Source organism: Lepidochelys olivacea (genome assembly GCF_965140295.1).
Source record: "Lepidochelys olivacea isolate rLepOli2 genome assembly, chromosome: 8".
NCBI classification, from domain to species: Eukaryota; Metazoa; Chordata; order Testudines; family Cheloniidae; genus Lepidochelys; species Lepidochelys olivacea.
Window position 1 is genome coordinate 50,626,488 of NC_140418.1, and position 26,712 is coordinate 50,653,199.

Sequence of the window (26,712 nt, forward strand, 5' to 3'; positions counted from 1 at the left end):
GGGCAACTCCTATTGAATTTAACAGAACATGACAGCCTTTGTGCAGAATCTTTAAACCAGGCTTTAGAATTCTACTGCTAGAATATCATCCTCAATTAAATTGTGTAGGATAATTTAAAAATTTGATAGCAAGTTTGGGAGGCAATTTCTATAGAACTCTACCGGTTTCATGCCTATTAAATTCCCTTGGACTTTTCCGTACATTCCAAACTGTTAGGCAGTGTGGCTGTGCGCTGTCACACAGCTGCCATGCCCCACCCCAGAGGTGGCTGAATTGCAGCAAGAAACGGATGAAATGATCCCTGTGTACAATGTGTAGAATACCTGGGTTTCTATGGGAAGAGAGGCTAGCAAAATGCTCTCTGTTATTATAGCAAACATGTTTGTAATGGAGAAAACCAAAAGAAAGAGGGGTGATTTTATAGGGATAACAATTGTGAAAGAACAATATGTGTTTGAGCAGTTAGGGAGGTTGTGGGGGATCAAATTTTGCCCTTGCTTTAATTCTTGTATAAGGCCCTGCACCATGGTGACCAGCTTTCTGGCTGCAGACAGTTGGATGATGCTGTCTTCATCCCATTGATGCTTCAGGGCAACCCTGGGGGCACAGCCTTTCCTCCCAGCCCCATAGAGTTTAAAGTACAGCATCAGACTGGACACCAACCTCTCATCCTGTTGGCTAGAGAGACCCCCCACCAAAAAACAAAAAAACAAAAATGAGCGACAGTAAGGAGACTGGGAGAGAATTGGTGGGATTCCTTCAGCTCCCAGTAGAAAGTCTCTCTGGAATGATTTATCCAGCGTTTGGGTTGGCAGGCTCCATTGAAGCCATTGGAATTGTTAAATGAATGTATTGTTTTTAGTTTTCTTTGGCTCAGCAAACCCCCTTAATTTAGGAAATAGGATTGTCCATTTTGCACGGGGAGAGCATACGGAGGGCCACCGAGCTCAAGCTGTCCGGAACGGTGCAATGCAAACAAAGCTGATTGAAGACTTGGGGGAGAAAATTCCAAAAGTTAGCAATTATCGCCTGCCAAGGGCAACACTGGGGATGATAGGCGGCCTTGGATTTTTTTTTGCCTGTGGTTAAAATGCAATCGTTACATTACAAAACTCCCCCAATAAATTGTTGTGTGTCCTTTTTATATCCAAGAATGAGGCATTATTAGAATGCTGGCTTGAGGGTGCCCTGCTCCCAGCTGGAACACCCAATCTCTCAGACCTAAAAATAAATCTGAGATTTGACTTTATTTTTTAAGATTGGGAAGAAAAGAATCCCCCCCACACACCCCGTTCTTTCTTTAACAGCTATTGAGGCTGCAAAAATTGTCCTTGAATGAGAGAGCTTTAGGAGTAAATGCATCTAAATGGGAGGCAGTGTGGCCAGAGCACTGATCTGTGACTTGGGAATCCTGGGTTCTATTCCCAGCTCTACCATTGGCCTGCTGGGTGATCTTGGGCAAGTTGCTTCCTATCCCCGTGCCTCAGTGTAAGATGGGGATAATGATACTGGCCTCGTTTGTAAAGTGCTTTGAGAGCTGCTAAGGAAAAGGTATTATTAAATTTTAGGTTTCATCTTGTTGCCAAACATCCCACAGACTCTGTTGAAGGGGGTAGAAGCTGGTGATGCCGAGTCCCACTCAGGGGAAGGCCCCTTAGTTCCAGATCGCATCTTTATTATTATTCAATGGCAAAAAAGTCTACGTTAATGCAGAGTTAAGGTTGCTTGGTGATGTGTTGTCCCCTTGTAGAATGCTGAGCTGAACTCAAACTTTTGAAAACCAGGAAGTGCAGAGTTAAGTTTGTCCATGTACCCATAACTCTGCCCTCGTTCACCAATGCCCCATTATGTCCTATTAACACACATACCTTTACTCTGCTAACCCTTTAGTTCACCTCCTTTTACAACTCACGAGGATTCCATCTAACACTAATAAAGGGAAAATAAGGGTCAGTCAGGCCACCTTCCCTCTGTTCTCCTGACAATAGCCAATGGTAATTATTTGATACACTCCAGGCAGAGTAAGTGTGTTCGGTGTACCTACAGTAAGTGGTGGAGGCACTGCTTGGTAAAGGTGTGTTTGTGATGTGAGGATGTTTGTGAATTACTTGGAGGAGTGTGACAGAGCTGTGGTATTACGTTCTGCACCTCTGTGTGTGAGCAAAGGGAAAAGCTACATAGGTCTTCAATGCATCATTTCAGCATAGAATTGTGCACGCTGTATAATTAGCAGGACACAGGAGTTTTGTTAGAAAGGGTCCTGTCAGCAGTGAGCTGGGTTAGGAGAGCCGTCTATGTGTTTGTTATCCGCATGTATGCCCAGTGCAGTGAGTGTGGCCTGTGTCCAGTGTAGCTGTGCTGAACGGTCGAGGTAGTAGAGAGCGCTGCTTAGTAGAAGGGCGTTTGCGAGATCTGTGGATTACTCTGAGGGATGCGACAGAGCCGTGACTGTGATAGAGGCAGATGTATGTTTTTCACCCTCTAATGTGGGCGAGGAAAGGGGAGAGGTGCATGGGTACATGCAGGACGCAGTATGCATTGTTTCTCTGGAGAATTGGCTCAGTTAAGTCAATAGCAGGGCACGGGGCTTCTATTAGAATAGATACAGTCAGCAGTCAGGTTTCACGTGACAGGGTTATAATGCTGTAAGGATAGTGAAGTGAGGGGATAAGTGGAGGGGATCTCCAGTAGGTCAGTGGAAGGGAGCTGTAAAAGATGTGAAGTGGTTCTTAACTTGTACACACATTGTATTCTTCGTCCTGTCCCTAGAGCATGTGTCTTTCTGTCCCCTAACGGCCTGACATGGATCAGGGGGAGCGAGGGTGTGGGATGAATGTCCAGTGATCCCCATGGAGAGACTCCCAGGGACTTCAGTGGGTTTTGGATCAGAGATTCCAAGCTGCACGGACAGAGAGACTTTTTCTTTTCCCCTTGTCTGTTCAGTGGCCTGCCTGTCCGCGGTGCTGTCCAGGGAACAGGAATAACAAGGCAGGGCTGGTTGCCCCCTCCCACAGAAAGAAGATGGTTTGTTGTCTTCTGCACTAAGGGCAGAATTCTGCTCTTCAATCTGTGCTGTATGGCTGTGCTGATACTGCGGCTCTCTGCTGCCCAGTTTGCTCTCTGAGCGCAGTTATGCTGCTGGCATTAGTGAGAGTGGCATGCAAGGTCTAGTGTAGTGCATGCAGTGGAGAGGTGGGGAATCTAAAGCCAGGACTTTGTCCCAGTCTGTGTTTTTTTCCCAGGAGCTGAGAACCGCGCTTTAAAAGTTTGCTGTGAACTTCAGGATGTTGGGGTATAGAAACTTGCCAGAAGGGGTCTGATGGTCAGAGCTCTCACTGCCCCAACAACAGCAGGCAAAACTGGGCTGTGCTGCCTCTTCTCTGGGCCAGCTGAACAAAAGAGGAAATGAAAATCTCCTTCCTTAGAATTTTCCTTAGAATCTCCTTCCTTAGAAGTTTTTAAGGTCAGGCTTGACAAAGCCCTGGCTGGGATGATTTAATTGGGGATTGGTCCTGCTTTGAGCAGGGGGTTGGACTAGATGACCTCCTGAGGTCCCTTCCAACCCTGATATTCTATTATTCTATGATTCTATGAAAAGCTGGTATAAATCAGCACAACTTCAACAGAGCTAGGCTGATTTACACCAGATGAGGGTCTGGCCCTAAAATGGGAATCAGAGGGTCCTTTCACTAGAACATTTTGGAACTCCCATTTTAAACCATTTTGAAACAGTACAATGTATCCAAAACATGAAACCTACCTGGGATTCTTTATCTTGGTGTCCGTACTAGAATGAGTCGCCTTTGTCAAAGCCTGCATGCTTAACCTACATGGCTGCAAATGGCCTTGCGTGTTTCCCTCATCCTCCTCCCTCCCTGTATGTGTTCTGTATAAGCCAAACATTCAAAAAGTCAGCATCGACATATTATCCCCTCCCAGACAGGGCCTGATCCAAAGGCCGGGGAAGTCAGTGGGAGTCTTTCCATTGACTTCAGTAGGCTTTGGGTCAGAGCCATAGAGAGGAGTCCAGTGCGCCTATCCTCCCCTTCCATCACCAGCACGAGTGTCAAGCTGCACCTTTTCTACTGTCTCACATCACTGGCTCCTGGTATATACCAAACGAAATGTGCGTTTTCTAAGATTTCAGCAGCCAGCCCTCTGTAAAGTAGTTGAACATCTGATATTGCTGTTTCTCTTTCTTCCATTTCCTTTATTTCTTTCCATATCTTCTCCCTACTCTTTCCCCTCTGTCTTTTCCATTGTCAGTTTTACCTCTTACTAATAGATTTATTCCCCCCCTCCTCTCTGTAAAGGCCAAATGTTCAGCCAGGCCTCAGACTGTTGTCACGAATGTGGTGTAAATGCTTCGATTGCTAGGTGAATCGCTAGATGCATTTGGGTGCGTTTTGGAGCTGCAGACGCCTGTGTGTGCACTTCAGATGGGGGGATTTTCAAAAGAACTCAGTGGCTACGTCTGCACTGCGGCTGGAAAGTATCATTTCCACCTTGGGGAGAAGTACCCGCGCTGGCTTTGATTGAGTTCGCGTGTTAAAACCAGGGGTGTAGCCAGGGAAGCATGGGCAGTGGCATGGGCTAGCCACCTGTGCACAATCCCATCTGAGAACCTAGGTAAGTACTTGGACGGCTATGCCTCTAGCTGCAGTGTAGACATGCCCTTTGTTGGGCTAATTCTGCCCTCAGTGGGAAAGCTCCTGTGATTTCAGTGGGAACAGAGCTGGGCCCACACTGAGAGCTTTGGAAAAGCCCACCCTTCAAATCCTCACTCCAGTGTACGTACAAGTGTTAGAATTTGTACCCACAAGCTCCATTTGTCCAGTGGCAGATCTCATGCACAAGGGCTAGGATTGTTGCAAGTGCATGAAAAGGTTACTGCCCTAGGATCTTGTAGTCATATCTTCTGCATAAACCATGGCAAATATGGCGCAGGTTGTCCACAGGTAAAAATTTACAAGGTGTTAGGTGCTTCCATTTGCCTGGATTCTTGGCTAATCCCCCAAGTGTGTTTATTGTTTAGGGTCTGTCTACACTGCAGTTAGACACCCAGGGCTGGCCTGTGCCAGCTGGCTTGGGCTAAGGGGCTGTTTTATTGTGGTGTAGACATTCTGGCCCAGGCTGCAGTCCGAGCTCTGGGATCCTCCCATCTCACAGGACCCTAAAGCCCAGGGTCCAGCCCAAGCCTGGTTCAATGGGACTCAGGTTCAGTTCCCAGCTCTGCCACAGATTCCCTGCATGACCTTGGACAAATCACTTAAATCTCCCTGTGCCTCAGGTTCCTACCGTAAAATGGGAATATTAGTTCTTCCTTTGACTGTCTTGTTTTTTCGATTGTAAGCCTTTGGGGCAGGGACTGTTCATGCAATGTCGAGTACAAGGGGGCCCTGATCTAGGCTGCTGCTGTGATGCAAAGAACGGTGATAGGTAGTGGGGAGAGAGAGGGCAGGTGTGGTACAACCCTGAGGATTGCTTCAGGGTAAAGGAGAAGCACTGGAAATGGGAATGTATGGGGCCTGCAGATTGCATTGGGATAAGAGCTATGCACTGAGAACCCATAGCCCTGCCGATTGAGTCAGGATGAGTGCAGTTGCATTGGTAATGAAAGAAGTTGGGAGCACTGCAGAGCATGGAGGGGTTGCAGTGGTAATAAGGAATGAGCAGAGATGCTGCACCCTTGTGGGTTGTCTCAGGGGGGTTTCATTGTGAATGCAAGTCTAGGCGGTCCATGAATTGGTAACTGGAGTGTGGGGCTCCGGAAGCAATGGAGACTGCACTGTGGCTTGTGGATCGCCATGGGGTAGAGGGATGCACAGCAGGCACATGTGTGTGGTGGCGGAGGAGTAGGGCACACATGCTGCAGTACTGTGGATTGCCTCTTGGTACTTAAGTTGCAGTGGTAATGGGGAAAGGGTTATGGTTGCCCCGAAGCCCACACAGGAAGTGATTTGCGGGTATGGGGCAGGGAGAGCATTGTTATAGCTGCAGTTGGAGAGAGAGAAGGGACGTGAGAGCCCTGTGGCTTGCACACAGGAGAGGCACTGAGAATGGGAGGATAGCAGAGCAGGAGAGAGGATTTGCATCCAATGCATCACCTCGGCAGACAGCGAGAGAGCTCTGCAATCCAGCTGTCCCTTCCCATTAGGCCTCTGCAGCTTGCGCTCTCCGCTGAAGAGAAATAGCTTGCAACATGCAGGCTGTCTGCTGGCGTCAGCCGCTGTCTGCTGTGTCCCATCTGAGGAGAGGTCAGGTGGTTCCTATTGAGTCAGAGGCTTGATCTCTCTCATCTGTCTCCCTTCATGCCTCCTTTAATCAGCCTCACTGCAGCCTTGCTTTCCCTGTTGACAGCCTCTGGTTTCCATGCTGTGCCTGTGTGCTCGACCTGCTTCCCTTCCCACTGCTCCCTGCCCCGCCCTCCCTGAGTCCCATCTCTCACTCTGCTTTCTAGGAAATGTGAGTCTGGAGTTCAGGGCTCTGTCTCTGAGCCTCGTTCCTCATCCGGCACCCTGCCCCGGGGAGCCCGGAAATGGCCCTGCTCCCCTGCCCCCTGTGACATGGTGCTACCATGCGGCATTTGGGCTGGGAATCGATGGGATAGCCGATGGGAATTGGTTTTCTGTTTTGCAAGAGAATTTAGCTCTGGGGGAAGAATGTGCTGGATTCACAGCCCTGGAGGCTGGAGCCCTCTTTCCCCAGAGCTGGGATTGGGCAAGATTCCACCATGGAGGGACCACCTACAGGCAACGCTGGTGAGATTGGCAACAACTCTACTCGTCGGTGCGGGGATCTCTGTGGTGTAGATCCCTCTCTGCTGGGAACTTCACCAAAACCCCAGGTCACCCCGCAGCCAACAGAAAATGACGTTTGGCCACTTAATGCCCCAGGCCAGATTCAGTCCAGTGACACAGAGGAAAGTGATGAGGGGGAGACAGCTTGGAAGCTTGTCTAGCTTTGGGTTTATTGGAGGGTGTGGAGGAGTGTGGAAATGGATGCAAATGTCATAAAAGCAGTGTTATTCAGTGATCCAAGCCTCTGATCCACAGCTGATCCATAGAAGATTCAAAGCCAGCAAGCTAAGCAGCAGCATAATGATCAAAGCACTGGCAGGTGAAGGAGAAAACGAGGCAAAGGAAGGTGGTTAGCAGAACATCCAGTCTGATTTGAGACTGGATGACTCTCAGATATGATTTGCAAACCGTCCTGCTTTTCCATGGAGGGGTGGGGGGAATTCCCCCCTTATGGTAACGGCCAGAAACTTGGGGGCCAGCGACTGATTGATACGGATGGTTTGGCATCATGCGAGAGAAGCATCAAAGTCTGCAAAATATAACTTGAAAAGCGAAGCAAAGGTTTTATTTGAAGGTGATGTGTGTTTCTTGCCAGCGAGGGCCTTCCAAGCTGAACATCTGTCTGTGGTTTGTGCAGGATGTGTGTACACACAGGGCTGCTTATCATGTGCAAGGGTGCAGCTTGGAACAAACTATCCTAGAGTCATGATGCTAATCAGACTCAGCGGGCTCCTTCTCCTACTCCCTCAGACAGCTGTGTGCACTGCTGGAAGCTCCCAGCTGTAAATGCATCTGGATTTTCTGCTCTTGCTCTCTGATAGCCAGAGCGACTCCCTGGCCAGCAGCAAACAGAAATGCTTCATCTGCACTTGCTTATATTTCCATTTCTTAAAAGCGTGTCGGCTGGCTCCCGTCCTGTGCCCAGAGCAGTATTGCCTAATGATCTGCTCCCCAGCTCAGGCAGGTGGATACCCCTGTGTAAGTCTAAAAGGGATCTCTATAGTTTTCCAGAGTCAGATCCAAACCCTGCTCTTTCCGGGCATAATTCAGCCTCTAACTATTGAGGATCAGGAGGGAGCCTTCCCTGGGGGCAGATTATCTGATCGCCTCTAACTGCAGGGTTCTTTCTCTGGAGCAGCAGGTACTTTGCACGGTCAGAGACAGGACACAGGATGAGATGTGCCCCAGCTCTGATCCATTCTGGCACTTCCTATCTTCCTATCTCAAGGCTCCAGCCATTCCCTCCACATCCCTTGCCCAAAAGGAAAAGGTGGGCTTTGCAGCATGTCCACAAGGATCAGGGGCCAGCAGCCATGGGACCTTCAGGTAGAATGCCCTGCCAGCACCTCCATCCTGCTTATAGTCACTCAACCACCTGTACTGCTCAGGGCACCGGCTCAGTCTAGTTGATGGTGGCCACTGATGGTAAATCACTCTGCCTTTACCCAGGGAAATGTGTCGATGGGTTTTTCTCTCTGTCAAAATCAGTGGAACTTGGTGCTTATGAAAGTGATTGGATGGGTAGCACTGGCAAGAGCCAGGGACAGAATAGGCAGGTGCTCTGCAAACTCCACCCACGCTGCTCTCACAGTGCACCTCAATCCACAACCGCAGCTCACCTACTGTTCCAGTCCTGGCTCCCACGCACTGCCACGGCACCTGATCTGCAACCCCACGGCCGTTCCAGTGCTGCATAGCGACATGGCTCTCCCTGTGCACTTCGGTCCTCACTCACAGCACCCCTTGCTATTGCAGTGCTGGGTCCCACATACAACTCTGCCAGTGCACTTCAGCCCATACCTGCCACGCCCACCTGCGGTTCCAGTTCAGAAGCCAGATTTCCCTCCAGCAGGGTACAAATAACTCCTGTTAAAGTAACCAGGAATTCCCCATGCTATGGGGAGCACCTGGGTTCCTGGGCCCCTCGCATATCTGCACTGCATCTCCGTTTTGTCCCTGCCTTCACACAGTGCTTCTTCTCGAATATGAAATGACGTCTTTCACTCCACACTGGCAACAACAGCTGCTTTCTAGGTCCCTCATCAACTGGCAGTGTCTGTCCCTAAGAGATGTGTCCTCAGGCCCATGTGGCTATGTGATGCTCTGATCCCTTGTGCACACACCCCCATTTAAGCTCTGGGGCTCTAGTCCAAACCCATTAAAGCTAGTGGGCGGTAGTTTCTGTTGACAGCAGTGGACATTGGTTCAGGAACTTTGTGCCTCTCTAGATCCTGAGAGAATGTCTGGCTGTCCTTCAAGCGTCCCTGATCCTCTCAGGCATGCTTTATCCTTCCCATGCGACCGGACTCTCCCAGCTTAGCGGCAGCGCTTTGGATGTGACGACATTGTGCTGTTGCCGTGACGCATCCACGGATGTGGATGGCACCTTGACAGGCGCTGCCCTGGAGACTGAGCTGTTAATCTGGAGTTTCCAAGCCAAGTTGGATGTGAGACCGTCTCACTCAACCAACAAAGGAGAACTTCAGTGAAACAAACCAACCCTGGTCACGACACTGTGATGCCTCAGCTGGTCCGGGGTGATGACCAAGGGATCTCAGGGATGCTCTGTACTGTGAGATCACCCTATCACTGTAAGGATGGGTGAGAGCCTTATGCCAGGGTCCAGTGCTGGGCAGGAGCTCAAGCACCTTAGACACTGCTCTCTTCTACCTTTGGACATAGCTTCAGAGAGACTAGGCTGCTCTTGGCTTCACTCACCCTTGGCACACTGCAAATGCTCTGCTGAAACGCCCACCTAATCACGAGCCCCACAGGCAGCCGAGCGCCAGCTGCTGGGAAGCCCTTCCTGGAGACACCACTTCCGTCAGCAGGGACCGGGGAACAGAGAGCCTCCCCGGTTGGCAGGGGTGGGAGAGAGGACTTTCTCTGCAGAATGGGAGCTTGGTGAGGGACATAAAAAGACAACCAGAGTTTCAGATGACTTCAGCAGCCTGGGCGCTTGGCTTGGAGCTGGCTGGCTCTCAAGTATTTCCCAGTGTCCGTGGAGGGTACTTGGGGAGCTTGCTCCCAGCCCCACCTCTCCACTGGCCTGCTGGCGGAGAAGAAGCTCCTATTTTTGAACGGCAGTGGAATTCCTGTGGAGTTACATTCTGCATCATTAGCAATACTCAGAGAATTCAGCATGATTTAAGTTATGGCACGGGATATGTGCTGGCCTCAAAGTGCCACCAGCTGCCTCTTGCTAATGGGCTGTTTTGTGCCCATGCCATCGACAGGGTTCTGAATCTTCCCATCATATAGTTTATTAGTTAAGCCTACTTATTCCCTCTTCCCTCCCAGAGAAGGGCTTGTGTAACGCTGACAGACCCGGTCGTTGGCAGGCAGGATTGAACCTGCAGCTTAGTGCATGACCCTCTACTGCATGAGCTAAGAGCCAACTGGCTGTTACCTAAGGCTGTAGAGCGGACTCATTTTGTCTCTCTCTTTAAGTGGTCTCGGTGCCACTAGATGGGACAGAACACGACACCCAGAAGGTATGTGGCTTATACTTGCATCCAGATGCACCCTCCAGCTCGTAGAACCTGCACTGACCAATGCAGCACTGCGCCCCTTCCCTTCTCCCGGCTGTGCGCAAACAACGCTCCCTCTCCTGCGGTGGAGAAGCCAAAGCAGATGAAAGCAGCAGCAGCCATGTCCCTACAGGCTGTGGTGTTAACTCCCCCGTAGAGCCACATGCCCCAGTGCATGGCACAGAGCAAGCAGAGTGACACCTCCCACTCCTGCAGGCTGTGAGGGCGTTTCAGCTGCAAAGGTGCAGAGCTGAATGCATGGCACAACACAATGAGAATGGTGCCCCTACCCCTGCAGGCTGCGGTGCCTAGTGCATGGCATAGCGTGGGGAGATGCGCACTGTAGTGTGGGAGGATGTTTCCTGTGCAAGACCACTACAGTCATATACGTTCTCTACCCCTGCTTACTAAATTCTCCTCCAGATTTCAGCAGGGCTGCACTGGGATAACCCAGGGGAGAGCTTGGCTGATGCTCACCAGTAGCCTGCGTACTTGGACGAAGAAACACTTGTTTTGCTTCATCTGGAAAACCCAATGGCTCTTCCTTTTTCTCCTTCAGCCTGTGTTTTATTCCTCATTGTTTTTGTACTCCTTACTCCTGGATGTCAGCTCAGACCAGCCTGGCTGACCTCCTGGTGTCAGCTCACACCAATTTGGAATCCTCCCATTTGGGGGAGCTGGGAAGTTATTTGGGGAATGGGGGAGGGTTGTAGCTTAACCAGTTTGTGGAGGCAGAGGGAGTGGGAGGCTGATCCCCCTTCCCTCAAGAGAAAATAACGGAACTGCCTAGGACGAGGGCTAGCATAACATTGGCAGCTGAGCCAACGACAGGCGGAGACGCCAGTTGCATGCTCATAGGGGGATTGAGGGAAATCAGAGAATTGTCCATTCCGGAGATGTTTGGTCTCTCTAGCGTCTTTGGGGAGATTGGCGGGAAGATCTGTGTGCTTACCCTGCCGCTGTGGGAGAAATCAGGAACCATTCTTCTCTCTAGCCCATCACTCACCCCCTAACACGGCCTTGAACTGCACAAGTCTCTCGAGGGAGGAAATTATAGTTCCTCACAATTAAGGGTAGAAAAAAAATGTTGCTGGTGTCAGGGGACCAGCAGGCGTCGGCCAGAAAAACATCATGTCTCCAGAAGAGAGGCGTCAGGAATATCCCTCTGAACACAGCTGACGTCAGCCCCCGGAAACTGGATGGCTCGGGAGGGCTTGGGGCTGTTTTTCCAAGATATCACAGGTCAAGAAGCAATGTTATTTTTAAAACCTGGGTCCCCCGAGCAGCCCATGTGCATGAGGGAGCTTTTCTACTCCCTCCATTCCTGTTATGTTTGTGCTTCTGTTCCTTCTGAGTCATGCCACAGAAATGTCCTCCAGGTTTATTTATGGGCTCAGAAAGGGATTTTCTCTCCCCTCCCCATGTGTTCTTTGTGTTTTTTGGTTGGTTGGTTGGGTGGGTGGGTTTTGTCTCCTTCCTCTGAAGCATCAGAGGTGGCCACCGCTAGAGATGGGACACTGGACGGGGTCAGCCAGTGCTCTGAGGTGGCACCGAGTGTTCTCTCTCTCAGGTGCTTGGCTGGCTGGTTCTTGCTCATGTGCCCAGGTTTAACTGATCACCATCTGTGAGGTCAGGAAGGAATTTCCCCCAGGTCAGATTGGCAGTGAGCTTGGTGGGGTATCACCTTCCTCTAGAGCCAGAGGTACAGGACATTTGTCGGGATCGAGAGGGTATATCCCACCTAATCAATTGCCTGACATTGCCGGGGCCTCAGGCATTGGTGCATCTTGGTCCCTTCTGTTCTCAGCCTGTGGCACGTACCAGTGTAGTCTCCAGAGGGTTTCAATACTTGATCTAGTTGGTGTGGTGGTGGTCAGTGTGTGAGTGCCGGGCGCTGTTGATGGCCTGCATTATGCAGGAGGTCAGGTGGGATGACCTGGGGGTCCCCTTTTCTGATTGCTCCTGCCCTGGTGGGGTTGAAGAGATAGTGTCATCATGGCGCGTGTTGGGGAAAGCCTGACAAGGCGATGCAGAGGGATCAGATTTTCCTAACTTTGCTGCATCTGGGTGGGGAGTGGCTGCTGTCTGCGATTTAGATGGCAGGGGAAGTGTTTTCTGCAATCGCTGCTTGTGATGAGAAGTGGAGTAAGAAATGGGGTCCTCTCAGCCCCATCCTGGACCACCACCAGTAGCTCCAGCCATGGTTTCCCAAAGTGACTAATGATTTGGGGGTGACTCTGTTTTGGGGGCACCTGAGACACCGTCCAGGGGCTTGATTCTCAGAGGAAACAGACTCAGCGCTTTGTGAAAACCAGGCACCTGGAGGTGGTCTCAGTTCGGGTACCCAAAAATGGAGGTGCCTGATATTGCTAGTCAATATTGAAAATTTTGGCCGTTTCAGAATCCAATTCAAAATGTCCTCTTTGGTTTTCCTGTGCCCCGTGGGCCTGCTTTCAGCCTGCTTCAGGGGCCTTGTTTCTCTCTTCCAATCCCTTTCTGCTCCTGCATTCTGCCAGCCACAGCCTCCTCTCTGTCTCTCCATCCTCCCCTGGGTGTGTGTGTGTGAGCTTTCACTGCAGTCCTTGGCATCCTGAGTAGTGTATTTGCATATCTCTAGGTCTCATTGAGTCTTCTCCTCATTCCAGATATCAGATGGGAAAGTGTCTTTTCACCCTGGCCCATGTCTAGTTTTTCGGTCTCTCTGCCGTCACTGAATGCTCTTGTGCATTATAGCATACAGCTTCTGTGAAAGCCGGTATATAAAGTACAGTTGCATTTTTTGTTTGCCTGCATGAATGGTCCTGGGGGGGCGGAAAGTTCCCTTGGTATCTAGCTCCCAGTAGGGAGAGGTGGCTGCATTCCCCTCACAGTATCTCCCTACCATGTAACTTACAAGCTGCCAGTTGCTATGGAAAGATCATGATAGCATGTGATAAGTGAGGCGTTTTTCACCACTAATGATTTTATCAGCATTGTGCCGTATATTTAGTCTCTAAAATGGTACATTCCCTTGGTGGTGTGTTTTCCCCCCATAAATCTGTTGCTCCAGGTCATCCAGGGCCTGATCCAAAGACTTTCTAGTCAATGGGACTCTTTCACCTGACTTCAGTGGGTTGTGGATCAGATACTGTGTCCTTTGAGTGGACACAGAAAATATGTCCCTCTTATTTGCTGGGACTGGCTATCACCATATTGTGGTGGCTAATGGGGTTCATGAATGCATTAGCAGTGAGAACTTTAATACATGATGATAATGAATCCCTTGGACTGATGGCTAGCTTCGCTCAGGCACCCGCCCAATAGCAGCTGGAAAAGGGAGTCGCTCAAGTGGCATTGGCAGGTGCCTCACGGAGTCTGCCAGGGTAGCCAAGCTCTGTATGCCAGGAGCTGCAGCTCAGGGTCAGATGGAGGGACAGAGAGGAGGCTGCTGCTAGCAGAATTCAGGAGCCGAAAGGGATTGGATTCTGAAATGGCCAAAACTTTCAAAAGAGACTTGTGATTTCAGGCACCTCCATTTTTGGGTGCCCAAACTCAGAGGCCCTTGAGGTGTCTTCCATGCCTGTATGTGCATATCTCTTGATCTGATTGATTCTTCTCCTCACTTCAGATATCAGATGGGAACGTATCGTTTCACCCCAGCCCACGCTTAGTTCTTTGGTCCCTCTGCCATCACTGAATGCTGCAAAGTGGAGGCAGGAGTCCAGTTGGAGCAGGGCAGGGCAGAGATCCAGGTACAGAGCTGGGAGGAGAGCAGAGAAGGGTCAGCCCTGAAAGAAGGTGGTGAGGTATGAATGGAGGAACAGAGAGAGAGAGCAAGGATCTTCAGGTCTGTTTCAGGGAGAGCCTAGCCTCTTGAGAAACCTGGGGGTGTCTCACTGAAACCAATACAGTTATAAGCACCTTTCTCCCACCTTTCTCCCTCTGGGTGAACACCCTTTCTCTCCCTTGAGTTCCCCCTTCTCTCTTTCCTAGAGCAAGTCCCCTTCTCTTCCCCCCAGTGGGGGTGGTCTCTTCCTTTCCTCTCTCTCTCCCTGGAGTTACCCATTCATCTCTCCTCCCATTTCCTTGCCTCATTTTTCTCTCTTTCCCCCTTTTCTCTCTTCCTAGGGGTCCCCCGGATTCCTGATGCTCCAGGACAGGTACCTTCTCTAAGAGCAGAATTCAGTCTTAACTAGGGAGAGACTATAAATAGCAAGAATTATTTATATTTGCTTAGTTGTATCTCTGCCCAAGCCCTTTAACTAACATGATACGACTCAGCATTAAGGTAACGAATTAACAGTCTGGTTGGACATCTCCCTAAAACTGGCCAAACCGTTCCAGACTTTCCCAGCATGCACTGGGTCTCAAGGGATGGATTCTCTGGGGCTGCTTCTGCTCTGGTTGTTCCTACGCCTCTCCCAGGGCCCCGTTCTACACCAGTTCAACACAATCCTACTCCTTCCTGCTGCACTGAGATATCTGCTGACTGTCTCCCATTCCCTGTCCCTGCAGGGCGTACATGAGCGTGAAGGAGCTGAAGGAGGCACTGCAGCTGAACAGCACACACTTCCTCAATGTCTACTTTGCCAGCTCGGTGCGGGAGGAGCTGGCTGGTGCCGCCACCTGGCCATGGGATAAAGAGGCCCTCAGCCATCTGGGTAAGCCAGTCCCCTTATGTGACTCCCATGTGTCAGCTTCTCCCTCTGTGACTGGTGCACAGGGGACAGCTGCCTACTTCGACACTCATAGGGCATGGGGAGGCAGGTGGGGCCAGCGGTCTGATCCAAAGCCCGATGGAGTCAGTGGCAAGACTCTGATTAACTTGAGTGGGTTCTGGATCAGACCCTGTGGCCTTCAGCATATGCAGTAGAGGCCTGTGCTTTGGAGCTAGGAGTCCTGCATTCATCCCAACCAGGGGCTGTTATACTTGAGATGGCCAGCCCCTCGGGGTGGGGACGGAGCACAGGAAGAGTGCTTCCTTAGGATAGGCGCTCCTATCCAGGGGAGCTGTGATTGGGGTTTCATCTGGAAAGGAGCAAGGGAATCTTAACGTCAGGCCTGACTGTGGCCACACCAAGAGAGTCGGCGCAGACATGCCAGGGAGGATCAGAGTCAGAAGGTAAGTGATGTGGATCCATCCAAATTTACTGCCGTGAGCCCCAAGAGAAGCTTTGGAGAGAGGTTCAGAAAAGTTCCTTTTTCTCGTTTTGAGAGCAGAGGGGCTACAATTATGGCCAGTGTGGGGGAGAGGGCAGGCAGGGCTGCCCTATGGGCTGAGCAGCTTCCAAGGGGGCTGCTTGTTCTTTCCCCACCCTAGCATGACTTCTGTCTAGCCCTACAGAGATCCAGAACCCCCCTGCTGGGGTAGCACACAGAGAGAGGCAGCAGGGGCGGCAATAGTAGCAACGCTGGGTTGAACAGATTAGCTGTGTGTATAATTTGCAGGCTTCCTTTTTTGATTTCAAGAGAACTAAAGAAGAGATTTGAATGCTTCCAGAGCAGGCCATCAGCACCAGGCATTAGCACCGAGGGCTCCTCTACGCAAACATCAGTACAGATGCCAGATCTAGTCACTTTTTTAGAGCCTGATCCAACACCCAGCCAAGTCAATGGAAAGAATCCCACTGCCTTCAGTAGGCTTGGGAACAGGCCCCTAAATCAGCCCCAATAAAAAGTGGAGAGCAGGAGGTGCTAGAGTGACCAGATGTCCTGATTTTATAGGGACAGTCCCAATTTTTGGGTCTTTTTCTTATATAGGCTCCTATTACCTCCCACCCCCATCCCGATTTTTCACACGAGCTATCTGGTCACCCTAGGAGGTGCTCCCCCAATGGGGCACAGATAGCTGCTGTTCAAACAGAACTGATGTGGTTCATGTTTCCTTCTCTTCTGCATGTCTTTTTCTTTTTCTCTTTCTTCTATTTCCCTCTTTTTCCCCCCCTACCTTCCCTCCCTCTCTCTGCTCTCAGACATTTCTGGCAGAGCCCTTTACTCTTTGCAGTCAAAACATCTTACTGAGCAACACTTAAGTAACTGGAAGTAATTGCTCCCGGCACCTGCACGCCAGACCTTGACCTTCTGCTTTTATAGCGTGGGATGTTCAAACCTTCAAATTTTAAACAGCCATTGGAGCACTGTTTGAAAGTTATTTTTACAGTTTCCTTTCTTCAGCGTGCTGAATGCTCACAGTGCCGTGGATTTTGGGGCTGGCTTCTCAGTTGCAGAGTGCTCCACTTGCTTGTTGAGGAAGGCAGATCTCCGTGGAATTCATTCCTTCAGCTACCAAGAATCATTTTCAAGGCTCAGCCACTTGTGACTGACATTAATTTTCCTACAACCAGCTCCTCAGTCATACTTCTTCTCTTCAACCCCCTCTGACTGTCCGTGTGTGTCCCCTATCCCTTCCCTTCATCACCAGGCCTTTCTCGGCTCCTTTTCAGTGCACACCTCTGACTGTGTACATTAAGATGCGTGCAGGAAGGCAGCGGGGTAGTCTGATGTCTCAAAGCCTTGCATTTACCTTATTCAGGCTCATCCAGCCTGAAATCGTAAGCCAAGCTAGGCACCTGCTGCAGTGTTTGAGTCAAGCGCTTCAACTAAAGGTCCTGGGGTGGGGTGGGCTTTAGCCTGGCATTAGAGCCAGTGCTGGGAAGTTTGCATCTGGATCTGAACTTTGCCGAAGCTCAGGCATGGATTGAAGGCTTTGGTTCAAGACTGTCTCTTCTTTTGTGAGGGAGGGTGACATCTTTGCATTCAATCAACAGGTGTTTCCACCACACAGACATCACTTCACACATTGTAGCATGCATACCTGTCTCGGTTCAGAAGAGGCATAGGAACAAGCAGTAGTTCATTTGGACTTCAAAAAACAAAGCTTTTGACAAAGATCCAGATCCTCAAAGGTGCCTAATGCCCATTGGTTTTATTGGGAGTTAGGCACCTAAATACCTTGAGAATCTGGATCAAAGTCCCTCTGTCAGGGTTCCCTCCCCACTCTGAACTCTGGGATACAGATGTGGGGACCTCCATGAAGGACCCCCTAAGCTTATTTCTACCAGCTTAGGTTAAAATTTCCCCAATGCACAAATCCTTTCCTTGTCCTTGGATGGTATTGCTGCCACCACCAAGTGAGTTAGACAAAAATTCAGGAAAAAGGGCCACTTGGAGTCCCTGTTATCCCAAAATATTCCCACAAACCCCTTCACCCCCTTTCCAGGGGAGGCTTGAGATTAATATAGTAACCAATTAGTTACAATGTGAGCACAGACCAAACCCCTGGGTTTTTAGGACACTGAAAATCAATCAGGTTCTTAAAAGAAGAATTTTATTTTTTAAAAAAGTAAAAGAATCACACCTGCAAAATCAGGATGGAAGGTAACTTTACAGGGTAAATAAAAAGATTTAAAACACAGAGGATTCCCCTCTGATTCTGCTTTCCAGTTACAAAACAGGAATGAAATTACCTCTTAGCATAGGGAAAATTCACAAGCTAAAACAGAAGATAATCTAACGCATTTCCTTGCCTTACTTACAATTTTTCTAATCTTATATGCTCATTTCAGGTAGGTTTTTAGGAGATGTTTTTTCCTGCCTGGTCCCTCTCTCCATCCAGAGAGGGAACAAACAAAGAGAGCACAAACAGAACCTCCCCCCCTGCAGATTTGAAAGTATCTTCTTTCCCCATTGGTCCTTCTGATCAGGTGCCAACTAGGTTAATTGAATGATTAACCCCTTAGAGGTAAGGCAATTATGTACAGCTTCCCTGTTCATATTTATGACGCCCTCACATGAGCCTATGTTGGACAAATCCTTCTCACGTATGCATGGGAGTCCACTTTATCCCCTCTTCTCTGGATAAAACTATAATTATCAATTATCAAGACTGGGGAGCCCATATGGACAACCGCATGACACAAGGGATGTGGACATCTCGAGAATCCAGAATGCACATTGATGTCCTGGAACTTTGAACAGTATAAAAGGCATGCAAGTTCCTTCTTCCATTCATCCACTGTCACCATGTCCTGATAATGTCAAATAACACTATGACCATATTCTACATCAACAAGCAAGGGGGAGCAAAGTCTGCCTCCCTGTGCGCAGAAGCAGTCAACCTCTGCAACTGGTGCATCACTAATCAGATCACCCTATCTGCAGCCTATCTTCTGGGGAAGCAGAATGTGCTCACAGATTCCCTCCAGCAGATGCTTTGGGATCGACCACGAGTGGGAACTCCACAACAGGGTGCTACATGACTTTTCATGCAATGGGGAATCCCAGTCAGAGTTTTGTTCACTTCTCAAACCAACAGCAAGTGCACCATGTATTGCTCCAGAGAAGCTCTCAGTTATCACTTCCAGGGTGATGCGCTCCTTCTCTCCTGGTCAGACCAGCTCAACTATGCTACCACTCTTATCACGGGTGCTGCACAAGATCCAACAAGACAAGGTGACTGTCATCCTCATCACCCATTCTGGCCTAAACAGTTTGGTTCCCCAGCCTCCTGCACACATGTTGTCTCCCCTACCGATTGCCATCCTGACCTTTCTAGAGCTCCTGACCCTAGAATGTCCATGCTCCTCAGCCATGCAGGACATCCTTTCTATTAGCAGAAAGGACTCTACTAGAAAATGTTACCTGTCTAAATGGAAACGCTTCTACACTTGGACACAGCTAAGAGGCATTATGTTAGAGGCCGCAGACATTCTCTTCATTTTAGACTATAAAAGATATCAGGTCTCTCCCTCAGCTCCCTGTGAGTCCACCTAGCAGCAATCAGCGTGTTCCATCCTCCTACTGAGGGCTACTCCAGTTTTGCACACCCTCTAACCAACCGAGTCTGGAACGGCCTCATAAGAACCTTTCCACTTCCTCAAAAGATCACACCCCAATGGGACCAGAATCTTGTTCTCTCGGCACTAATAAACCCTCTCCCCGCTTTGAGCCTTTAGCTACTTGCTCCATGGTCCTTCTCTCCATGAAGGTCATCTTCCTTGTAGCTATCACTTCAGCACAAAGGGTTGGTGAACTTGGAACAAGGATGGCAGACCCTCCATTCACTGTGTTCCACAAAGATAAAGTTTCCTTATATTTATACCCCAAAGTAGTTTAGGAGATGCACAGTATCAGTGTGTAACCCTTCTGCCCGTCAGAGTTGGCAGCAACAAGGGCCGGGTTCAATATCTAGGGGTTCCATTCCAATAACACAATGCAAACCGGCTCGAGCCCCCACCCAGTGACCTGGGACAAATATATACCACCCCCGCTGGGCGCCTCCAAGAGGCAATACTTCCCCTCTCGCAAGCACATAGTCTGAGTGTAGCAAAAGTCTTTTAATAACAGAGAGAAACAATGTGGCATTATGTTGGGGAAACACCACCAACAGGATTCATAACACAACCCATGAGCAAAAACAACCCCACCCCAGGCAAATTGGGGCATGCCCTTTTCCCTTTGGTTCTTGAGTCCAGCAACCCCAAATCACCCAAAGTCCCAAAAGTCCAATGCCCCAAAAGTCTCTGTCCCTGGTCAGGGCAGCCCCAGAGTTCGAAAGTTTATCGGCGGAGCTTTACCTCCCAACCTGGGTGGAAATGGGATGGGGGTAAGAGGCACCTTACGTGATCTGAAGCTGACCGCCCCATAGCTCCATAGCGGCGCTCCGCTCCGCCAGCCGCCCCACGAACTCCTTCGCTCAGCTCCACGGCCCACAAGCAGCTCCTGCCATCCACACACTGCTCCGCGTCGAACTGCTTCACCAGCCGTCCCGCAAACTGCTCCACAATATATCTTCAGGCTCCCCCACTACTTAACACAACACTCAGTGATTTCAGCTCTTAGGTGAATTCAGCTTATAGTAGGGGAGCCCCAGTGCTGGTGCACTGTCAGCCCAAAGTGAGCTCAGCAGCCTATAACTAGACTTCTAATGAAATCAAAATTAGCTCTGATATTTCACAGTGGAGAGAGGAGGAAGTGCAATCAGCATGTAAGGCCCTCACCAAGGGGCCCATGCCACCAAGTATTAATACTTGTCCCCAGCCTCTCTCCATTCACACAGTTTTGGAACCCATGACCCTTGCCTAGCGAGTGCTACTTAGTTGATGGTGAATCCCTCCATCATAACAAAAGGCCACGTACAGTTCCAAGCACAGTTCCCATAATCAGGGTAATAACAATTTATTCTTCCTGCCCCAATAACAGAGACACTGGGGATCCCACAGCAGCCAAAGTGACCATTTGGGCAGCTATGGTCTCATTCTAGGCGTGGTGGGTGTGCCTATGCAAATGAGATCGGCCCCTGAAGTTCTTTTCCACAACTTGCCACACCTCACCACCAGATGTCAGGGTGGAGCTCATCCTGACACTGCTTACAAGTGCATTCACTTGTATTCTTCCTGAAACCACACGTGTCTGTGGAAAGTAGACTCCGCTCCCTTGATATGCGACGAGCTTTGGCCTTTTCCCTACAGAGAACAAGACCAATCAGGAAGTCCCCAAGACAGTTTATCGCGATAGCAGAGAGAGAGTCAGTGGGCACACTGCCTCCTCCCAGAGAATTTCTAAATGGCTTCCCAGCTGCGTTCTACTCGGCTATCAGCTCTTGAACTTCCCGCCCCCTACAGGGGTACAAGCTCACTCCACTACCAGGTTGCAATGACCAGGTTGTCTCTTCAGGACGTACACCCCCTAGACATCTGTAAAGCAGTCACATGGAGTTTCATCCACACATTTTCAAAACTTTACACACCCTGGTGCAGGACTCAACTGCTGATGCCTCCTTTGGAACAGCAGTGCTCTGCTCAACCTTACTGTCCTCGTCCTCGCATCCTCATCTTGCTTAGGTACAGCTTGTCAGTCACCCACCATGGAATACAATAGGGACCATCACTCAAAGAAGAAGAAGAGGTTACTTACCTGTAACTGGAGGTTCTTCAAGATGCATGGTCCCTCTCTGTATTCCACTCCCCTTTCTCCTTCCCCTCTGCTTTGGATCTCCTCTTGATTCGTGGCAGAGAAGGAAGTGAAGAGTTGGTTGGTTCGCCCCACCTTTATCATCTCAGTCAAAAGGACAAGCTGAGCCAGGGCGCATGCATGGACCAGCAGATGCTGCTTTCAAAATTTTTTGACTCCAGGTGCATAGCACGCATGAGTAATGCACAGTGGAATACAATAAGGACCACCCTCTCGAAGAACTTCCAGTTACAGATAAGTTACCTCCTTTTAGTCCAGGACATCACTACAGGGCAGAGTAAACTCGTTTGAGTGCCTTAGCTTAGCATGTTTCCTGTAAGGGGCAGAGTAAACTTAACTCTGAATTTCCTGCGTTTATAATGCTTGGTTTGGGGATAATTATAGCATCCCTGGAATTTCTTTTTCCTTTATTTATCTATCTATTTATTTATTTTACTCTCAAGTTACTGTTAGTTACTTTCAACCTTACATCCATTCAGAAGGCAACATATTTAAAACTAATGAAAATAAATACTTTTTATATTTACATAATTAACCATTGGAACTCACAGCCACAAGCTTTTGAGGCTGAGAGCTCAGCACAGAATGATTGAAGAGGGGGTCAGAGGTTTCTGTGGCTAGTAAGGCTATCCACAGTTACTCAGCGTGCCTGCCTCAGGATGGAAGCCAGCCGATTAACACCCTCGGATTTGGAAAAAGTTTCCTTCGTGAGCACGTTAGTGCGGTAATGATCCATTCTGGAGACTTGACACCTGTCTCTAAACCAGGCCTGGGTGAGGAGGGAGTGTTACATGGGTGGCAGTCCACTGGCTGAGAGTAGTAAAGTCCCTGGGTCTATAGGTTCCAGGGAGAGTAGAGAAGGAGCAGCTGGCTCCGTCCTTACTCCTCCTGCTGTAGGTTCTGTCTGGGTCTTTGCTCTGGCCCCTCTCGCCCCCTCACCCAATCTGAGAGCAGCCCCTCCTCTCCAAATGCAGAGTGCTTAGCTCCAGGATCCAGGGGGTGGGCACAAGGAGAGTGGCAGGAGACTCCCCACCACCTGCCAGCTGACTGCAGCCCTTGTCCCCCTCGCACCTCCAGGCCCTGGCTCAGCCCCCACCTTAGCTATGCCACCCTCCCCCTATCATCCCCAACCCCCAGCTCAGCTGTACTGCCCTCGCCCGGCACTCCCAGCCCCCACCCCACCAGCCCAACCCACACCCCAGCTGTATGAACCTCGCACAGCACTTCCCAGTCCGCACCCCTCCAGCCCCTCCCCCACCCCACCTGTACCATCTTCCCTCAACACCCCCAGTTCAACTCCCACCCCACCAGCCCATCCCCCACCCCAGCTGTACCACCCTCGCCCAGCACCCCCAGTTCCCACCAGCCCATCCCCACCCCAGCTGTACCGTCTTCCCTCAGCACCCCCAGTCCAACTCCCATTCTAGCTGTACCACCCCCCCATATCATTGCTCACCCAACCAGCCCAACCCCCACCCCAGCTGTACCACTCCCCACCACTCCTCACCCCACCAGCCCATCCCCCACCCCAGCTTACCATTTTCCCTCAGCACCCCCAGTCTCCAACTCACTAGACCATCCACCACCCTAGCTGAACCACCCACCCCCAGCATCCCCAGGCGCTAACCCAGCATCCTGGCTCAATGCCCCCCACAAACCGCCTGCCTACTGTTTGGATATGTGCCATGCAAAATGGCCAAAACCCGTGTCTCATGACCCAAGGCCCACAATCCTTTGACGGTTGGGAACCAGAGCTCTACAGCATCTGTCACTGGTCTCAGTGAGAGGCAGGAGACGGGCCTTGGGCTGGAGACCTCTGAGGGAAGCCCAGGTGCTGCAGAAGTGATGTTGGTGACTCAGGTCTGTCTTCCCTTGGAGTCAGTACAGCAAAGCCCCAGCATGGTGGTCGAAGGCACTGACCTCCTGGAGGTTCGAATTGTTGCATGCTACGTAACAATGGAGTCCTGGAGCACTGGGGAGCACTCCTCGTGCTTTTCCCCAGGAGTTGGGATATGAGTGAGCACCTGTGGCAAACCCCAACTCAATGGGTTATGCTCTTCCCTGAAATCCCCTCCACCGTCTCCAGACAGTGGAGGTTATTCTTCATGTGTCGTCCCGTCCCCTCCTCCCCCAGAGGCAGGGCCATTTTGTTTCTCTGGGATTCTGGCTAGGAGAGGCTGGAGCCAGCCTCCCTTTTCCCCTCAATCTGAGGGAGAGCTGGAGACAGCCGGCTCTCCTTTCCCTCTCTTCCTCCCAGGAGAGCGAGGTGGACCCAGGAAGACAAAAGGAGGAAGAAAGGGGACTCCCAAGTGGGCGGGCCTTGGTGAGCTCCCAGCCTCAGCCCTGGTAACTGGCTGGTCTGATATCAGGGCACAGGGCCTTTAGGAGGTCACTAGTCCACCCAGATTAGCATCCAGGGCTACGGTCGATGCTAAGGCCTTTGTTCCATTTATTGACTGGACACCTCTAGCTTGCTGAGCGACCTTGAGGCTCAGACCTTATTGAGTTTATTGTCTCAGCACCCATAGCTAGCAGGTCTGGTCTCCTGGGACAGGCTGCCATAGGTCACTGGCTCAGCTTCACCATCTTGCTGAGATAATTTTGAGGCACAGCATTGTGGGATTCCCCACCTCTAGCTTGCTGGGCTTCTGTCAAGGCACAGGCCTGGGGGGAAATCATTGGAACAACACCTCTATCTTGCTAGCCTGATGTGAAAGCACAGGCCTCTGGGACATCACTGGATGATGCAAAGGCACAAGACTCTGGGAGATTAGGGTTAGCTCACTCATCTGATGTCAAGGGCTCTTGTGAGCTCATTTGCTGGGCACCTCTAGCCTGCAGGCCTGATATGAGGATTTCATTTAAAACCAATTGAAATCTGTGCCAACAGGACTGCATAAGATGGAGGTGAAGGAGGAGAGAAGGGAGAGACAGCAGTGAAAGGAGGGAATGGGGGGAAGGCAAGGAAGGTGGGGAGCGGTTCTGCTGCAGTAGATGTCTATCCTTCCAACAGCAGCAGATTTTGAACCGCTTTCTGCCACTTTCAGGGGCACTGCATTGGGAGACTCCACCTGGGTCACAAACAGTCAGCATGCTGAAATTTATCTCACCAGGGAGCAAGAGGGAAGGTGGGGGAAGTAGTGCAGTATTCTCCTTCTATTTCAGATCCATCCATCCATCCATTAGCTTTAACAAAATTTGGCTTTCCTTTTGCTGGTGGTGGGGAGATCAGGCCTGGGGTCTTGGCAAATGCTCTCTGCAGCAGCTTTCTCTCCTTATTAGAATAATTCTTTATTCCTCTCCCGAGGAAGAGGTTTCAGATTTCAGCTCAAAGGTGGGAATATTAGATTTCAGGGCCTCTGGTGCCCTGAGCGATCAGACCCGAATGGATCGGTTTGCCATTCCTCGCGGTTAGCGCTGCGGGATTAGTGCAGGGCTTTCACATCCCATTCATTTCTTTCTGAGCACTGTTTTCTTTCTGCACGTGCACCCCCTTCCCCCCGTTCCAGCTCTCAGGCAGGGAGCCTCCTGCCTTGCTCAGACTTGGGTTTGGCTGGAGAGAGGCTTTTTTCTCTTGTACTTTTGTTTGGATTTAAATGCAAAGAAGCTTTGTGTTGGTTTGCTGGCATCTCCATCGACTGAGCGCCTCCTCTTACCCACCCCCAGCATGTGAAAGCAGGTCTCTTCTCTGAGCAGATTCTGCTGCAGCTCCCTGGACATCTCGGGGACATGGAGAGTGGTGGAAGCTGCATGCCGGGTGCAACTGGATCAGAAAATGAGAGGAAGGGGTCAAATGGTGTAACTTGCACCGAACTGGTGCAGAGCAAGGCTCCAATTCACCCCTGGATCAGTGCAGAGTCCAGCTCAGCTATTGAGCTCTCAGGGCCATGTCTCTATCTAGCCCACTTTTACAAGATACCTGCAGGACTCACAAGAAATGCATTAGCCCACCCCCCATCACTGGCCCACCCCCGGCATGCCCTCTCTGCTGGAGGCTCCAGCAGGGGAAGAGAGGTGCAGAGGAGGCGCAACATGAGGGGGTGTTTTCTGCTCTGGGAGTATTCACCAGGGGGGCCATGCAGTCGCTTTGTGGCCCCTTTGCACCAACACAAAGGAGCTGCAGGATAACTGTGAATCCAGCTGCTGGCATGCAAGACAAGTTGTAATTTACACACCAGTGGGTGCACTGAGGGAACAGTAGGAGAAACAACTTATAGGAGCAATGGAGCTGCAGAACAGTGCCAAGCCTGCACAGTGCTTTGAATGTGTCAAGTGCTGCATGGGGGCTGTCGCTTTGTTACTGATGATTGTTATTTTTTGAATTCTCTCGTGGGGCCGCAGCCTGCTCTCTATTGCACTTATTCAGTTTCGAGCCACTCCAGCAAGTCATTCTGAATTCAGACTGGCGGAGCAGAGAGCAAATTCCGATCCTCTAAACCAAATCCTGCACTTCCTAAGCCACCCTCTCACATCTCTGTTGAGATCCGGAGGATCACTGGTGGATAGCTCAGTCAGTTGCCTGCATTGATGCCCCCTCAGTCCCTCCTGTGACCTGCCTGGGGTCTCCTGAGGGCTGTAATACTTTGATCTGATTCTAGTTGCTGGGCTTAGTGTGGGACTGGCTGGGTGGAGTTGGTGGCCTGTGAGATACAGGCGGTCCAACTGGATGATCTAGTGGCCCTCTCTGGCTTTAAATTCTATGACTCTAAGGATTGCTTAGGGTGTAAATAGGGCAGAATCTTGCCCTGTGCATCTGTCGTACCCTGGTATACATCAGGCACAGCTCCACTGAAGTAGTCAGAGTCTCCTGGGCGTAAATCCGGACAAACTGAGGTCAGAGTCATGCCCTCCCTCAGAAGAAATGCCTGCACTTCCGAGGGCTGAGGCAAACACAAGCCACACTGGTACTGCAGCTGGCAAACCGGTGTTGCGATAGCAGAGGCAGAGCCATGAGGTAGAGTAGCAGATTCGTCCATTGAGAGTAGAGTTTAAGCTTGCCCTGGGGTATGTCTACCCTGTAATCACGGGGTGGAATTGGAGCACGTGCAGGCACATCCAAGCCAGCTTAAGTGTAGCTAGCTCGGGTACTGGAGTAGTGAGGCCGTGGAGGTACGGGGTTCCGCGTGGGCTAGCCATGGGAATAATTACCCAGCATTTCTGGGAGGCTTGTACGGCCTGTACTGATGGGCAGGCTGCTACCGCTTCACTGCTACTGGTAGCTGAGCTAGCTAGAGTAAAGCTGTCTCCAGTCTGTCTACAGGCACTGCAGTCACGTCCGCCATGCAGTATGGACGGACACTCAGACAGCATTGCTGGCCCTAAGAATGTGTTTGGCTTTTGGTTTTTCCCTCTCTTTTTTTCCTTTCCCTCCTTTTCCAGCAGCAAAATGAAAAAAGGGAAACAAGGAAAAAGCAGGAAGGGGCAGAGGGAA

At 50.5% G+C, this 26,712-nt stretch overlaps 1 protein-coding gene across 1 annotated transcript in view; it reads left to right on the forward strand.

The window, feature by feature from the left end:
* The window catches only part of PAPPA2 (pappalysin 2), a gene marked incomplete at its 5' end in the record, with an annotated part of 171,404 nt that overhangs the window by 34,513 nt on the left and 110,179 nt on the right, over positions 1 to 26,712 (forward strand). The window contains one exon of the mRNA XM_084637992.1: positions 14,826 to 14,971. Coding sequence (XP_084494118.1) covers positions 14,826 to 14,971 — 146 coding nt within the window. The remainder of the gene's footprint in view (positions 1 to 14,825; positions 14,972 to 26,712) is intronic.